The sequence below is a fragment of the Thunnus albacares genome, chromosome 1 (genome assembly GCF_914725855.1).
Source record: "Thunnus albacares chromosome 1, fThuAlb1.1, whole genome shotgun sequence".
Lineage (NCBI taxonomy): Eukaryota > Metazoa > Chordata > Actinopteri > Scombriformes > Scombridae > Thunnus > Thunnus albacares.
Window position 1 is genome coordinate 2,994,208 of NC_058106.1, and position 15,737 is coordinate 3,009,944.

Here is a 15,737-nt window from a genome sequence, read left to right on the forward strand (position 1 = left end):
GTAATGGAAAAACACTGTGTGCTTGACTCCAGACATGGCTCGGCATGACTAAACCAAAACAATGGAGAAACTGGAGAAGGCCGCTTCTGCTGGTGCCATGATCAAGTGCTTCAGGCAGCTGCTGAAAGAATTACCACTGCAATTAACACCAGCAAACACCAACAACCCTCCAAAGAAGACATTGCCTTTGTCAAAGCTGGAGAGAGACCCCAACCCTTAGCCAATAACTAGGACTGGTCTCCTTCCCACAGCCTCTGACTGGCAGCTCAAAGTAAACCTGGGCAAGCAGTTGAGATTTCCAGACCAAATCTGTGACAGAAGCCGGAGAGAAAGTCACTAGGTGGCTATGGATCAAGAGGCGGCTGCTGCTAGGGTGTAAGCTGGGGCATGACCAGCCCTGACTGGGTCACCTGGGTGAAGGTTTATGATGTTGAAAGTCCTGAAACACCTGAGAACCCAAGGTGAGTCGCTGATAATGCATCAGTGCATCCAGAAGATCTATCCTGCACCTCTTGGCAAGAGCGTCTACCATTTCATTAAAATCCATGTGTCTGACCAGATATGATAAAATCACCACCGGAATGAAGAGCATGATGCCAGAAATGGCAACTGGCACAAACAGAAATTAAAGATGGGGCCATTATCAGTACAAACCAAAAAGCTAATGAGTACTCTAATAGAATGAGAGTTCCTCTGCAGGGTTTGGGGGAACCTGCCAGAAGGACGTCAATCTCTGAAGCTCTCAACAAACAGTTCTGTGAGACAGAGTGACTTGATGGAAGTCATTCCTGACTAACAGTCATGTTACAGGCCACCTGCAGTTTGCCAAACAGCTATGAAAGCATTCTGAGAGCATGAAGAAAAAGAGTCTCTGAGGTGATGAGACAAAAATTCTGCTCTCTGGCCTGAATGCCAAGTGCTGTGTCTGGTGAAAACAAGGCAGCACTCATCACTGTAGTAATAACATCCTTATGATGAAGCATGGTGGTGGCAGTGACTGGGAGACTGGCCAGGATTGATGGAACAATAAAAGGAGCCAAATACAGAGAGATCCTTGCTCCATGTAATCCTTAGTTAATGTGTCATTTTGTCTCTGCTCACTTCACACAGAGCTGCATGTCTTTATAGCATTTACAATTGGATTTTCTGTGTTTTTGGTCAATATGGTTGCAAACCAATTATTCAGGCTACTTGATAATGTCAGGTGAGAGGAGTGTCCGAGAGGTTATCACAGCCGATACTGGTATTGTATACAAGGTTATCTGTATTTTAGAGGATGTCTCAGTTGAAGATTTGCCTAAAAGGCATTTCATTATAATCACTATCATCTTAATGACCTTCAATTAGAGTACATTGTATTGTAGTATTCTCCCATTATTTACAGGCTTATGGCAGAGTAACTGAAAGTCTTAGCTGGGCATTTCATAGCCTAATTTTCATGCCTGATGCTACTCAGAAATTCCACCAGCTGACATGAGAATTGTTCTGTAGAGTTCATATTCTATGACAAAAAAAAGTTTATGCAATATAGCTATTTTATCCACAGGTTTTCAAAACAAAGCAAATATATGTACTGCATGAGTATCAGTCTTCAACAGATATCAGAACCACGTTGATAGGACATTCTGAGCCTTATTACATTTTTTACAGTGTATATTTTATTATTATTTTCCATTTATCAAACTGTAGATGCTATAAAAGCAATGCAGTCCACACGTTTCATCATTCCCCCCACTCAGACCAAAAAATAAACAAACAAACAAAACAAGACAAAAAACATCAAGAAAAAGCAAAAAAAGTGTTTCAATTATATACAATGAGCCAAAATTTAGCTGTTTAAATACTAATTTAAGAAAAGGTGGTGGGGATAGGGTCAAGTGAGCAGATGGGGGGTTTTAGTTGCATTACTTTGTTCCTGAGCATTTCTTAATCAATATCAGCAAAATCATTCATAGCAGTCTTAGGCAGAGGAAAAATGTCCAAAGACAGGGGCTCACCCACATTCTGTATAACATGTTTAGATCCAACCTGATTTTTGTTATCTTGTCTCTGTAAAATGCTGCAAACTCTTGCACATTTGAGGTGATGAGTGGCTTTTTGGAGCTGGATTTATGAGGCTGTCAATAGTTGATAGACAGTAAAGTGTTCTTTAAAAATGTCACAATGCAGCTTAGTTTTTTCTCCAGTGACGCTAAGCTTTTCTACAGTTTTTCTTTAGCTTGATAATATCCCTAGTTCTCTATGGTGGTTTGTGTTTAGATTTAATCTTCTTATGTTTGGCTGGTGCTATAGCATCAATTGTAGTATTCAGCTTATTATTAAAATTGTTGACTAAATCATCACAAGAGGAAGTAACGATCTGTGGGGGTATGTTATTAAAAGTTTCTCTGTGCTCATTGTTCAAATCAATTTAAGGTATAAACATACAAGCATGATTTGTTATATCACAACTAATTTACCTTACCTATTTAACTTACATAAGTGTAATGAGGAAACTTGAGGCCTCCAGTGCACATACACTAAGAATACACTTTTCAGTGAAGTCGGAGACATCTTGTATCCAGTAGTTAAACTTCTGTTGGAAATATTGCTATAACTGGAAAGAGCAAGTCATGCTTATTGTGTGTCTGACGTCTGTGCATTCTTATTTCAGTAACTTGTCACGGGTTATAAGCATAACAGTAAAGATAACACTAATGATATTTGACCTAGACAAAGGAAACCCCCAAAGAAATTTTACTTTCTCAAAAAATAAGCAAAATTCAACTGTCACTGAATACAAGAACAATACAATCATACAGTTAGATATTTTCATTACTATCCACCTATAGTGCAGTAGAAATAACTGTATTTAGGATTATAACAAACATTCTTATATTCAGTATCACACCCTTTTGCATAAGCATCATCTAAAATGTCTAAAAGCCTACAAAATGGATCTTTAAGCTGTCTTCTTCAATTCATGACTGAAGTCTGTTTCATAGGTGAAACCAATAAGGGATCAAAGCTTGCACTTGGTTTCATCTGCTTAGTCTGTTCCATGTATCATACCTCTCACTAATGCAACAGCTTTGAGTCACTGACAAAAGTCAGGGCAGAAACATGCACGGATGCACAGACGCACACACACACACACAACTGAAATACACACCATTAACTGTCTAACATAATGTGTTATCATCATTTCAGCAGCAGTGCCTAGAGAGTCACTGCTCTGACTTTGGTATGATTTCTATTTCCCCGCTGAGATGGCAACGGCTGAGATGAATGAACACAGACCCATGGCTTTCCAAAGCAACTGTCTTCATGAATAAATAGATGGTATCAATAAATTGATTACTACATGTTTTTCACAATGCAAACATCCAGAAGCTAATAACATGCTGTCAGACATTGTATGAGACATACAAAACCTGATAAGACAACTTACAGGCAATCTGTGGGATAATAAGGATACTGGATACCGTTTACAAAATCTGCTAACCTCAACCTCAAAGTCATTAAAGACAGTCATGCTAATTACATAAACCAAGTGCCACAGTACTTTGATGGATTACACGAATGACAGTTGCATTATCCTCAAGTCAATACTCTGGGTTTTACCATGCTAAAATATGCAGAAGAGGTTTGGAGGAGGGTCAGGCTGAAGGGCAGAGGAGGTCATCAATCTCTAAGGGGAGTTAACCCCGTCTGCAACCAATGAAACCAGCAGCCTCTCTTAATGTTGCTGAGAACAGAGCCATAGAAGAAGAGGTCATTCTTCTAATCATTCTAATCTTCGGGCATGCTGGCCCTGACACCTATGCATCACATACACAGGTATTGCTGGTTGTATATCGGTGAAATTACAAAAGCTCTATCATTGGTGTATTCTGTGTGGAGTGTGTGATTGACCATAGAGGTGATTAATGCAGGCATCTGAAACTGAAGGGGCAAATAAGGTTGTGTCGTTGCCAGTCTGCCTCACATTCTACCTGCCTGAAAGTCTGCTTATCTGCAGGGCTGGGTAAACAAGTAATACAGTAACTACACTGAGTTTTAAAAAAAATCATCAGTAATTTAGCAAATCCTGATTGATACAAAAATGATAAATGTTAAAAAAAACAGACATTTCATTTTAAAACTTTAAGACAAAATACTCTGCTTTGATTAATATTTTGTGTCTGGTATGGATTTTATAACCCAGCCACTGGGGATGCACTAGCCAGGGCATTCTTGTGGTGTGTTCACACCAAACGTGAAGCGAATTTTTTGCACAGTGTGATTACTTATAAAGTCAGTATCAGGCGACGTGAATGACCCAAATTACGCAACGTGATTACGCATCAATCACATATTCACATAAGTTGAAAATATTCAACTTGATCGAAAAATTTGCACATACTTTGCAGCGTATTTTGTGAAGAGGACCGGACAGACAGAGCCGCTGCTTGCCAACAGACAGCGGGAGCATTTGGAGTCACACCGGGATCTGTTCTGATCCAAGTCATTTACTGGCTGGTGGAGAGCTCAGAATTTATTTTTTAAACTTTTAGGATTAAAAAGTGGATTTATCCTCACTCTCGCTTCTCAACCTATCTGCAGCAGCGAGCTGTGGAGCTGTCGACCTCCACTGTCGGTTATAATGTAATTAGTCTCTCTTCGTTCATGTTGACTGCTGACTGGAGGGGAAATGTAATTAAATGTACTTCATGGACAAACAGAGGAGAAAGGAAAAAGAAGAGAGACTGAAGGGAAATAACAGAGAGAACCGAAGCTCCTGGTGAGTTTCAGTCAGAGGTTGAACTGAACGCAAACACACACAAACACACACACATCATCAGACATGGCTGGTGCATGCCATTGCTCACTAGCTTACGGCTAATGTACAGTAATGTATTCTGGCTGTTTGTGGCAAATAAACACAATGATCCCATGGTCAAACTCGTGCAAGTAACACAGAGCGAAAGTCGCTTTAGGCCGGATAAATGGGGATGGTTGCATCAGAAAGGGCATCCAGCGTAAAACCTATGCCAAATCGAATATATGGATCATAAATCAGATATGGTCTCATCCATATGTTTAAGATCAGCATGCTAGTCCTATTACTGTGATGTCTTACAGAGCACACAAACACCGTAAACATACCTGTCAGGTAAAATGGATCTGTCGTGTCTCTTGTATTCATGGGTTGGTGCTCCTGTCAGTGTTTCAGCCTCCGTGCGAGACCCTTTGGTCAGTAAATTTGTGTTTTTAAAACTTATTTCGGGGTGCACTGACTCTCAGCCCAGCAAGGTACTGAAATTGGGCACCAATAGATCTAACATGAATTGGTACTTGGTAATACCGAAGTAATTTGGTCGGTACTCTTAAAAGTACTGAGTTCGGTACCCAACCCTAGCCACTGGTACTACTGACCAGCAGCTTGCTTGTGGAAACTACACTACTGTTGGGTGAAGAAGGAGGGGAAGAAGGCATGTCAGGAGGCAGCAGGAGAGGAGGAAGGGTAGGAGTGTGGAGGTGAGAGTCAGAACTTTGAATGTCAGCACTATGACTGGTAAAGAGAGAGAGCTAGTTGATATGATGGAGAGAAGGAAGGTAGATACAGTGCTGCTTAAACAAGTTAAACAAAATGATAATGATCCAATGTTACATATTTGTGCATGGCAAAAGAACGTGAACCTCTAGGATTATCAATTCATTTGAATGTGAAATTAGAGTCAGGTGTTTCAATCAATGGGATGACAATCAAGTGTGAGTCTGGGAGGCCCTGCCTTATTTAAAGAAGAGACATCTGGGTGTTCACTGTTACTAAGTCTGAGCTTCACAACACGGGTTTGTGGAAGTGTGTCATGGCTTGAACAAAGGAAATTTCTGAGGGCCTTCGAAGCAGAGTTGCTGACACTCACCAGGCTGGAAAGGGTGAAAAAACCATTTCTAAAGAGTTTGGACTCCACCAGTCGGCTTTCAGGCAAATCGTGTGCAAACTGACATGTCCAAAGACATCCCACACCACTGTTACCGTCCCCTAAAGTGGTCAAACAACGAAGATCACACGAGGAGCAAGGCGTGTTATAGTCCAGGAGGTCACCAGGAACCCCAGGGTAACGTCTAGAAAACTAAAGGCCTCTCTTTCAGTGGCTACAGTCAATGTTCATGAGTCCACCATCAGGAGAACATTGAACATCAATGGTGTGCATGGCAGAGTTGCAAGGAGAAAGCCACTTTTCTCCAAAAAGAACACTGCTGCCATCTACAATTTGCTCAAGACCATGTGGACAAGCCAGAAGGCGACTGGAAAATGTTCTGTGGATGGTTGAGACCAAAATCCAACTTTTCGGCTTGAATGAGAGGCAAACAAAGGCGATGAGCAAACACTGCATTTCAGCATAAGAACCTTATCCCATCTGTGACACATGGTGGTGGAATTATCATGGTTTTGGCCTGCTTTGCTGCCTCTGGACCAGGACGGCTTGCAATCATTGATGGAATTATGAGTTCTTAGTTGTACCAGCAAATGCCACAGGAGACTGTCAACGTATCCATCTGTGAACCAAAGCCCAACAGAAAGTGGGTCATGCAGTAAGACAACAACCCTCAACACACAAGTTGCTCTACCAAAGAATGGTTAGAGCAGAAAAAAGTTAATGTTTTGGAATGAGCGAGTCAAAGCCCTGAACTTAATGCTATAGAAATGCTGTGGAAGGACCTGAAGTGGGCAGTTCATGCAAAGAAGCCCACCAACATCCCTGAGTTGAGACTGTTCTGTAAAGAGGAATGGGCTTACATATTCCACCAAGCCGATGTGCTGGGCTGATAAACAGTTACTGGAAATGTTTGGTTGAAGTTATTGCTGCAAAACGGGGTCACACCAGTTACTGAAAGCAAGGGTCCACATACTTTCGCCTCCCACAGATATGTCGGATTGGATCATTTTCCTCAATAAATAAAGTTTTATGTTTTTGTCTCATTTGTTTAATTGGGTTCCCTTTATCTAGTTTTAGGACTTGTGTAAAAATCTGATCATGTTTTAGGTCATATTTATGCAGAAATAGAGAAAATTCTAAAGGGTTCACAAACTTTAAAGCAGCACTGTATACTGTGTGTGCAAGAAGGTGGAGGTGGAGTAAGGCCAGGAGCATCGGAGGTGGGTTCAAACTGTTCTACCATGGTGTGGATGGGAGGAGAAATGGGGTAGGGGTAATCCTGAAGGAAGACTATGTCAACAGTGTGTTGGAGGTGAAGAGAGTGTCGGACAGAGTGATGAGTATGAAGCTGGAAATTGATGGTGTGATGATGAATGTTATCAGTGCATATGTCCTGCGGTCTCCTTTGGGTCCACTGGGTGTAGCAGACCAAGCATGCTCAGTTGATTAAGCTCTCCCAGCTAGTATTTCTCGTGGCAAAAGTCTTTGTTATGAATGTCCAAAAGAAACTGACAATCATAGACATATTTCCCTGGCACTCCATACGATGACACTGATGTAGACGTAGATGTAGACATGGACAAAGACACTACATGGTCAGAACTAGGAGAGGCCGCCGCAAACGCCGCTATCACACCAGTTCATGGATAGAGAGAGAGAATACCACCAACAAGGACCGCTTAATTTCTCTTCTTCTCTTCACAAAATAACTCTCCTGTTAGCTTCCTCAGTGCAGTTTCTCCTTTGGAAGGTTGGCAACAGTGGCAGGTAGCAGTTAGCAGATGACAGCTAGCTAGTTGTTTTGATTTAAAAAATATATCTAAAGATGATATTTCCTCTTCTGTTTTTGATGATTAATGCTGTTATCTCTTCTTCTTTTCTGACGATTATTATAAGGTTATTTTGCAAAATGTCCCACTTTTTAGGTCGAAGTTTGAGATGTATTCAGGAGTCCATCTCTGGTGCAGCCACTCTCTCTCATAGAACTTAGTCACACTAAGACTTAGCCAACTTTCCCTTCTAAAAATTCTCTAATAATCTATCTGCCTGTCAGTGAGCCCATGTTGTTCTTCTGAGGAGGCCGGCAGCGTCCAGACAGTGAGAGACAGCAGTCAATATGTAATGATAGCCAGATTATGATGGTGCTGAAATTGGAAACAAATCAGATTCTCTCTCTGTCTCTCAGATCTGAGTCACTCAGTATGTGAACACACACTGTATTCAATCTGCCCTGCTCAATCACAAACACGTACACAGTCACTACACAGGAGTCCAGAAGAGAGAGAAATACAGAGAGAGAATCAATTGGACTTAGACAGAAAAAGCCACGTATGGAGAAGCATAATAATGAAATACAAGGAAAGCAGGCATCACATAAGGAACAAAGTTATTAATACCAATGTTTAAGATGGACTGGGTGAGACTCTCTGTAAAAATAAGCTGGACAGGACTTTGTTTTTTGATGACTATCAGGACATGTCTGGAGACATCATACATATCACAGACTGACCGGTCTCTGAGGTCATCCAGGCAGCGTTGGAGATGAACCTCTCCAGCGGTGACCAGAACATGTTCTCCTGTTTCCTGGATCAGAACCTCAGCACAGGGATCTGCCTGGTTCAATAAACGCATCCCACGTACCAGCTTTGGCATCTCACCTAACACACAAACACAAAGTGGAAACCAATTCGCTAATTTGTCTGTATTAACAATTTATTGGCAATAACATCTCTAGTGTAAAGAAAAATTGTACCAGTGCACCTATAGTACATTGGATGGTAGCTGTTCACAGGAGACCCTTAAATCTGACTGATCCTAAAGATTTAACTGTCCATGAATATGTTTTCAAGATTTGGCTTTTACGCAGAGTGACAGCAAATTACATCCAACGAGACTAAAGGCCATATTTTAACCACTCAAGTGCAACAACAAGCACAACGTGGTAGGTCTTAGGTGGACGGACTGTGAGGGTGTCTCCACATGCTGTTTTGGTTCATGTACAGTACTGTGCAAAAGTCTTAGGCACTAAAAGTAAAGTGAGAATGCTTACAAAATATTGCTATAAATTGTTTTAACTTATCAATTAGCTTCTTACAAAGTTGAGTAAACAGCAGAAACCTAAATTAAATCAATATTTGTTGTGAGCAGCTTTGCCTTTAAAACAGCAGCAGTTCTCCTCGGTACACCTGCACAGTTTTTCAGGTACTTGGCAGGTCGGTCGTACACGTCGGAGGCGTCTCAGCTGCTTCTGTCTCTTCATATAATCCCAGACTGACTCCATGATGTTGAGATCAGGACTCTGCGGGGGCAAAACCATCTGTTGCGGGACTCCCTTGTTCTTGAAAATAGTTCTTTATGATTCCGGCTGTATATTTGGGGTCATTGTCATGCCACAGTTTGGGACTGATTAGGCGCCTCCCTGATGGTATTGCATTATGGATAAGAATCTAAACATCTAAAGTGCCTAAAACTTTTGCACAGTACTGTAGGTATAGCAGTGAAAAGTGCAAACGGAAGGGTGTGGTGATTAATCCAAAAATTCTAAGAACCTACTTGGATGTTTGGGTTCGACAGCAACCCGTACAATGGGCGAAGCCTCAAAGTTGAGTGGGATGAAGGGCGGGCAGGCGGGAGACGTGGACAAGGTGGCTGACTTCAAGACGCACTCCTCCAGACCTCCGATACCTGGAGGAGGATGGGAAAGGAAACATTAACTGACAGCAATAAACATTACCATATGGTTAGGGTATGACGTGTATTGATGAGAAATGAATGAGGAGGAAAGAGCAAAACAAACAGAAGAAAAGAAGAGTTTCTATTTCTATTTTATTTCCACCATCATAATGAGTTTTCATTGCTTCAGTGGCCTGCACAGTCCCTTAACCTCAACTCTACTGAGCATCTCTGGATGAGGTGGAATGAGCTGTTTGCAGCCAGACTCTGCAGCCATCCACTTTGCAGCAACTGTACAACTCATTTCTGTATGGGGTAATGTTCTTGCACAACACATCCAGCATATCATAGAATCCGAGCCCAGACAAAGTCAAACTATTCTGAAGGCCACAGGAGGCACACTATGCTAGTGCATGCTGTAGAGTTGGTTTGTTTGTTGGAATATAATTCAAACAAATTCAAAATAATTTATTTGTCCCTTAAGGGGCAATATGAGGTACGAAAGTAAGCAAACACTAATACACACAAACAGTTCACTCTTACACATAAATATACAAAATATGACAATAAAAAAAAAGGTTGAAATAAACAAGGTTTAAAGGCAGTGGCCAATCTAATATTGAATACCAGAAAGGGACATTATGTCAAAAAGTGCAAGTGCATTTATCAGTCTTTACACAAGGTACATTGATTATCTCTTGTACCGCAGCTGTTCACAAGTCTATTGGCTTGTGGAATAAAATCTTTCTTTATTTTACATGCAGGCACTGTAAAATGCAATTCTGTTGGCATAAGCTTAAAGTATTCATGACATGTGACATGTGCAGTGTCATTAATAATCTCCCTTTTTTAAGACTTACTAAGTATTAAGTGGAAGGGATTTGTGTTTTGCCAATAATTTCAGAGGTCAACAACAATATGAAATTGATTCTTTTAAATTAAAAACTTACTTTGAATACAACTTACTTTAAATAAAAGAGGTATAAAACATCTGTACTCTCTGATCTATTCCAAAGGAGTTTAGATTTATGGAGGCAGTAGATGCTGCTGAGCCCTTTTCACAATGATATCCCTGTTCAATGATAAGTGTTTTGTTGCTGACTTTTAGGAACTCGCTGTGGGTGTTATGTGACATTCAAAAAGTGAAATGAAAGAAAAAAAACAGTCAACAATACAACGGAAAGATACAGGCAGCACTTTATAAGAACATCCTGAGATTTAATTGGAAAGGGATGATAGCCATCAACAAGTGAGAGACTGAGGCTCCTGTTCACAGATTCTTCTCTGGTCTTTCACACTATACAGCTCCACACTGGTGCAAGTAAGCTCCTCTCACTTCTCAAGATAAATCTCAACATTGTAGGCAGAGTACTGGACTTGTATATACAGATATCAGTGCTCTCTTCACAGCTCTGTACACGGAGATCAACACAAGTATATTTCCCCTGTTTTATTTCTACCACTCATACAGGAAAATCCATCCCAATTCAGATCATATTCACACTGAACACAAGATGTGTCATTGATCTGATGTGAACAGGTTGCTGCAACAGCTATTCGCTGTTGAAGACTGCAGCCCTTAATGTTGACGAAAGAAAAATGGGGTTAGAGTTCTTACATGTGCTGATCTGCCTGCATGTTCAGTCTCATCTACTTTACATCTCCGATGAAGCCTGAAAGTTGTGCAGAATTATTTGCTATATTTAATATTTTTTCAACTACTCCAGCTATTTGTTGATTAGTGACAAAAGGGACTCAGAGCAACGCAATTTTAAGTGATGACATTATTTTATTATAATTTAAACAATGTTTATTTAAAGGGGATTTTCAGTCCTCACTATGAGTCAAACTCAAAACTGCAACTCAATGGTGTCTTTCATTAGACCCTCCCTGTCTGGTAAATGCCTACATCTTTCAACCCTGATGAAATCACCAGGGTTATTAGCCCGGATTTGAGAAAGCACCAAACAGAGCCACACAAGACATTATACAGTTTTCACAGGCTACTTACTCCTTATGACAAAAACAGACCTTCGTATGTAAAACTGAAGACAAGCTCTTTAATTTATTGCTCAAATGTCCAAAGATGGATTAAGCAAATTCCTTGCAATTTGCATCCCTACTGTGTACACACATAAAGTGTGTTCATCAGATCTGTTTAATTCATACAGACTTTGCTCCAGAGTGTTTTTCCAACAGAAACCCATTAAAACATTTTTCATTGTGATATGTCAAGGTTAATGATCTACAGATACATTAGACAAGTACATACGAGAGGGTATCAGAATCATTCTATAATACTAATTGTATGTGTACAAAGCTCTCAGGTTAATACAACCATACTTTCAGCACTGTTAAAGAACAGACTTTTCCACTGATTTAAGGGCCTTGGGTTCTTCCGTTTACAGGTAATGAAGTAATCAGTGGAGCCGTTGGTGGTATACACGAGGTCAGAATGGAAAGGCAGTGATAATGAAGTTCATGTCACTCTGCAGATCAAATGACATAATCAGTGTGGGAGGCTGACATTGTTACGCACCTCTTTGTGCTCTACAATTCATTAAAAGAGCTGAAGTGCTTCTCTGCTTTGTTCTGTGGACAAGTCAGGGCTCGGCAACAATGAATAATGAGACAGGCTTCATGAAAACATACTGCACAAGAGAGGACCAAAGGTGTGGAGAGTGAAAAAAACGAAAGCAAGGCATTGCAGCTAATGAAAATATTCATATGAATATGCAGACATCGTTGGTGTTTGTCAATTTGTCTGTGAAATTAAGTACAAAAGAAAGAAAAATCATCAAATGAAGAAAAAAAACTAAAGAAAAAAACATGTCTAGATCTGTGTTGAGTTGATTTTTTTTAAAGATATCTAGGGTCCAAAAGACATAGAGAGAATGAAGTATAAACAAGAACATTCTTGAGAAATATATGTTTTAAACCCAACATTATAGCTCCTCCACTCCGCTACGACCCACATGCACGCGCACACAATGAGTCAGATATACTCAACAAGATAATTATCAAGAATCTACCCAGTTGTTGGCTAAACACAATCCCAAACTATGCCTTTAAAAAAGTGAAAAAGTAAAACTAGCCAATTTAACAATTGGCATCTGCTCTGGAACACCCTGCTGGTTCTCAGAAAAAGATGACAGCAAAAAGCGGGTGTGCCCAGACTGCACAGGATAATAGATTCACAAACATGCAGAAAGAAGTAGTGGGCAGTTGATAGCAATTGAAAACACATTGATGTCAACAACAGAAAGGCCCCATCCCTCACTCTTGTCATGTTTAAGGGTGCTGCCTAAGGGACTAATAGGGAAGCAGCACCTGAAGACTGGTGTGCTTGCTAAGGTAGCACACATGAAAAATTGTAATCAATACAGAGAAGATTAGCACGGGCGCAAGGATGACACATTAACTTGTGAAGCATTTACATATTTTGATCTGCTTTTCAGAGGGGACAAATAGGGCATTTCCATTGCAGTCCCCCAGAGGACCAAAAACCTTTTGACGAACTAAGGAACCATGCATTTCAACTGCAGGAACCATGAAATGCGTTTCAACTGTAGGATCTTTCCCCAGGCACTGAGAACTTTTTGAGGAACTCATACTTCCTCACTGTGTTTTCACTGGAGCAACAAGGTTCTAAATTGAGTTCCAGGGAGTTTTATGCCCCAAAAAGTCCCTGTTCAGGGATTAGAACTGTACAAAAGTAGAGGAACCTAGGGGGCGGGGTTTGCAGAGATGACCGTCACTGATTGGTCAAACACAAACAGCATGGTTGCTTCAACCTATGTACTGCTTCATTCATAAAACAAGGAAGTACTGTAGTATCGATTTAGGACCAGTTTAGGATGAGGGGAGGACATTTCTCTTCGTTTGATAGTGTTAAAAGTAAAGCTAAAGTTTGTTAGTAAAGTTCGTTTTCACCTTCCCGATTCGTTTTAAGAGTGTACAAGTAAGCGACGGAGAGAGAGATGGCACGGCAGCAGTCAAGTGAGGAGAGGGAGTGGCGGTAGAGAGAACAAAGCAGTGAATGAGAGACATAAAATGTTATTTTCAGATTGTTTCACAGCAGTTACATTCTAAAGTACAAATAAATAACCATCAAACACTCAACAGGTGATTTAATGTGGAGACAGATGTTCTTACTTTCATTTTCCTTCTCTGCATTTCTCCTTTTCATTCATTAGTACATCCAACTCATGAAGCAGTGAATACAAAGAGCAACAGGACAGACCTGTGTTGTTTTTTCCTCATGTGTGAATGCTGTGTTTCAAGCACAGCTGTAATCTTTTAATTCCTCATGAGTCTACTCTGCACAATCTACCTGGTTCCTCAGTTGTGGTGGTAACACAAACAGGACTACATTACAGGGAATTAAAGTTCCAACTTTAGTTCCTGAGATTAGTTCCAAACTACCTGAAACTTTTGGTTGAAACATAGCTTTTTTTTTTTTTTTTTTTAACAGAGTGGGCAGTGTTGTCACTGGTCACTCCATCTCAAAAACAAATGGGAGACCATCACTGTCATTTTCAAGCCAGTAAGCCAGAAAAACCAAAAATCCAACCAGAGCCAGCAAACTACCCAGACATTAGCCAAGAAATTTACTTTGTCCTTTGGACATTTTATGGAATGAACATTGATTAGCTGAGATCATAAAAATGAAGAAGCCTGGGACAGTGTTTTAGCACCTACTGCACAATCAATCTTGCTAAGACAGCATTCAGACTGACCTAACTCCAGTGTGAAAACATTCAGTCTCCTCATTCGAGTTCAACATGGCCACCTTTCACAGCACACAGTGGCATTCTGTTTTAGTAGGTTGAGTCCAAACCTTCATCTACCAATTTAAAGATGTGAAGATTGACAAAAACTCCTCACTTTGGAACATTTTATCACTTTTATGAGGATGTGGTTCTTATGAATACAAAAAGACAAGTGACACACAACAGCTTTTTTCTTAAAGTTTCACACAGGGTAGACAAGGACAGAATAAATTAAAGTAATCTAAGTAACAGTAAACAGATTTTTCATAGCTAGCTTTAGAAATTCATTTAATGACTCAAAGATAAATTATAGTACAATGCAACTTTAACTGATGGTAATTCTGACTTTCAATCAAATCAAATCAATTTCAACAACTCTCTCTTTATTCCCTTTTAGTATAATTTCCATCTGCCTGATTTGTTCTCTCTTTACCTCTCTCGTCTCAGTTGCATTAATCACTCCCTTCCTTTGCTCTCACTTTCTCCCTGAGCCAACTTCTTTTTAAAGTGATTTTTTTTAAAAAATGTTAATCGAGACACACAGGGCTGAAGATATTCAACACCCAAACTCCAAATTCTATCCTTTATGGTTTTCCCAATTGTCATGCCAAAAATGGACAGACTTATTTCCATCAGCTTCACAGATACTGGCACACTTTATCTCACACTCTCACACGCCCCGGGCCTAGAACAAAAATATGTGCTGTTGTGTAAAAAGCATGTACACACAGACACACAAGTCTCAGTGCTGGCTGACTGCTTGAGCAGATGCAGGACATTGTTGGCTGCCTCCCATGTAACTTGACACTGTAATTACTCTAAGGTGACTCGATCCCTAGAGGCCTTCTAATCCAACAAAGAACAATAAAATTGAAGAGGAGAAAAATGAACTCAGAGGACCCCGACCAGCCCACAACTGCTGCTGCAGACATACAACAGACGTGATGTGAAGGGAAATGCACAGCGGCAGACTCTCACCCGGTCATAACAAAGCATCCTTTGAATGTTTCATTGAAGAACGAGCATACGCGCACTCTCATTAGTTCTCATACACTCTTTAATCTGACTTGGAGAAAAGCATATCCACAGGCAGACATGCAATAACTCCTGCACTCAAGGAATATTTCAGTCAATGATAAGTTGGATACAACGCTGTTTTTCAGGGATCATATCGACTATATGGACATCAATAGCAAAGCTTGGAGCCGAAAAGCTGTTATAGCATGCACTTTTGGACCACATGGCTGAAGACGTGTGGTCCAAATCTTCACAAATATGTCTGGCCACACCTACACAGGGGAAGGACATATTTAACCTGGTTCCCCACTGGCAATAAGGGGAAGAAACATTCAGGTTTATTACAAATTAGGTCATGCTTTTTGTCCAT

The 15,737-nt window shown here is 40.4% G+C and overlaps 1 protein-coding gene and 1 non-coding gene across 4 annotated transcripts in view; one reads left to right on the forward strand and one right to left on the reverse strand.

Annotated features, from left to right (window-relative positions):
- efl1 (elongation factor like GTPase 1) overlaps positions 1-15,737 on the reverse strand; it is a 124,054-nt gene that overhangs the window by 35,322 nt on the left and 72,995 nt on the right. For all 3 annotated transcript variants that reach the window (XM_044349710.1, XM_044349630.1, XM_044349794.1), the window contains exons 16-17: positions 9,459-9,590; positions 8,416-8,563 (exon numbers count right to left, since the gene is read on the reverse strand). In XM_044349710.1, coding sequence (XP_044205645.1) covers positions 8,416-8,563; positions 9,459-9,590 — 280 coding nt within the window. The remainder of the gene's footprint in view (positions 1-8,415; positions 8,564-9,458; positions 9,591-15,737) is intronic.
- Positions 12,921-13,022, forward strand: LOC122988855. The gene has a single exon (XR_006404905.1). It is a non-coding gene; the product is annotated as a U6 spliceosomal RNA (small nuclear RNA).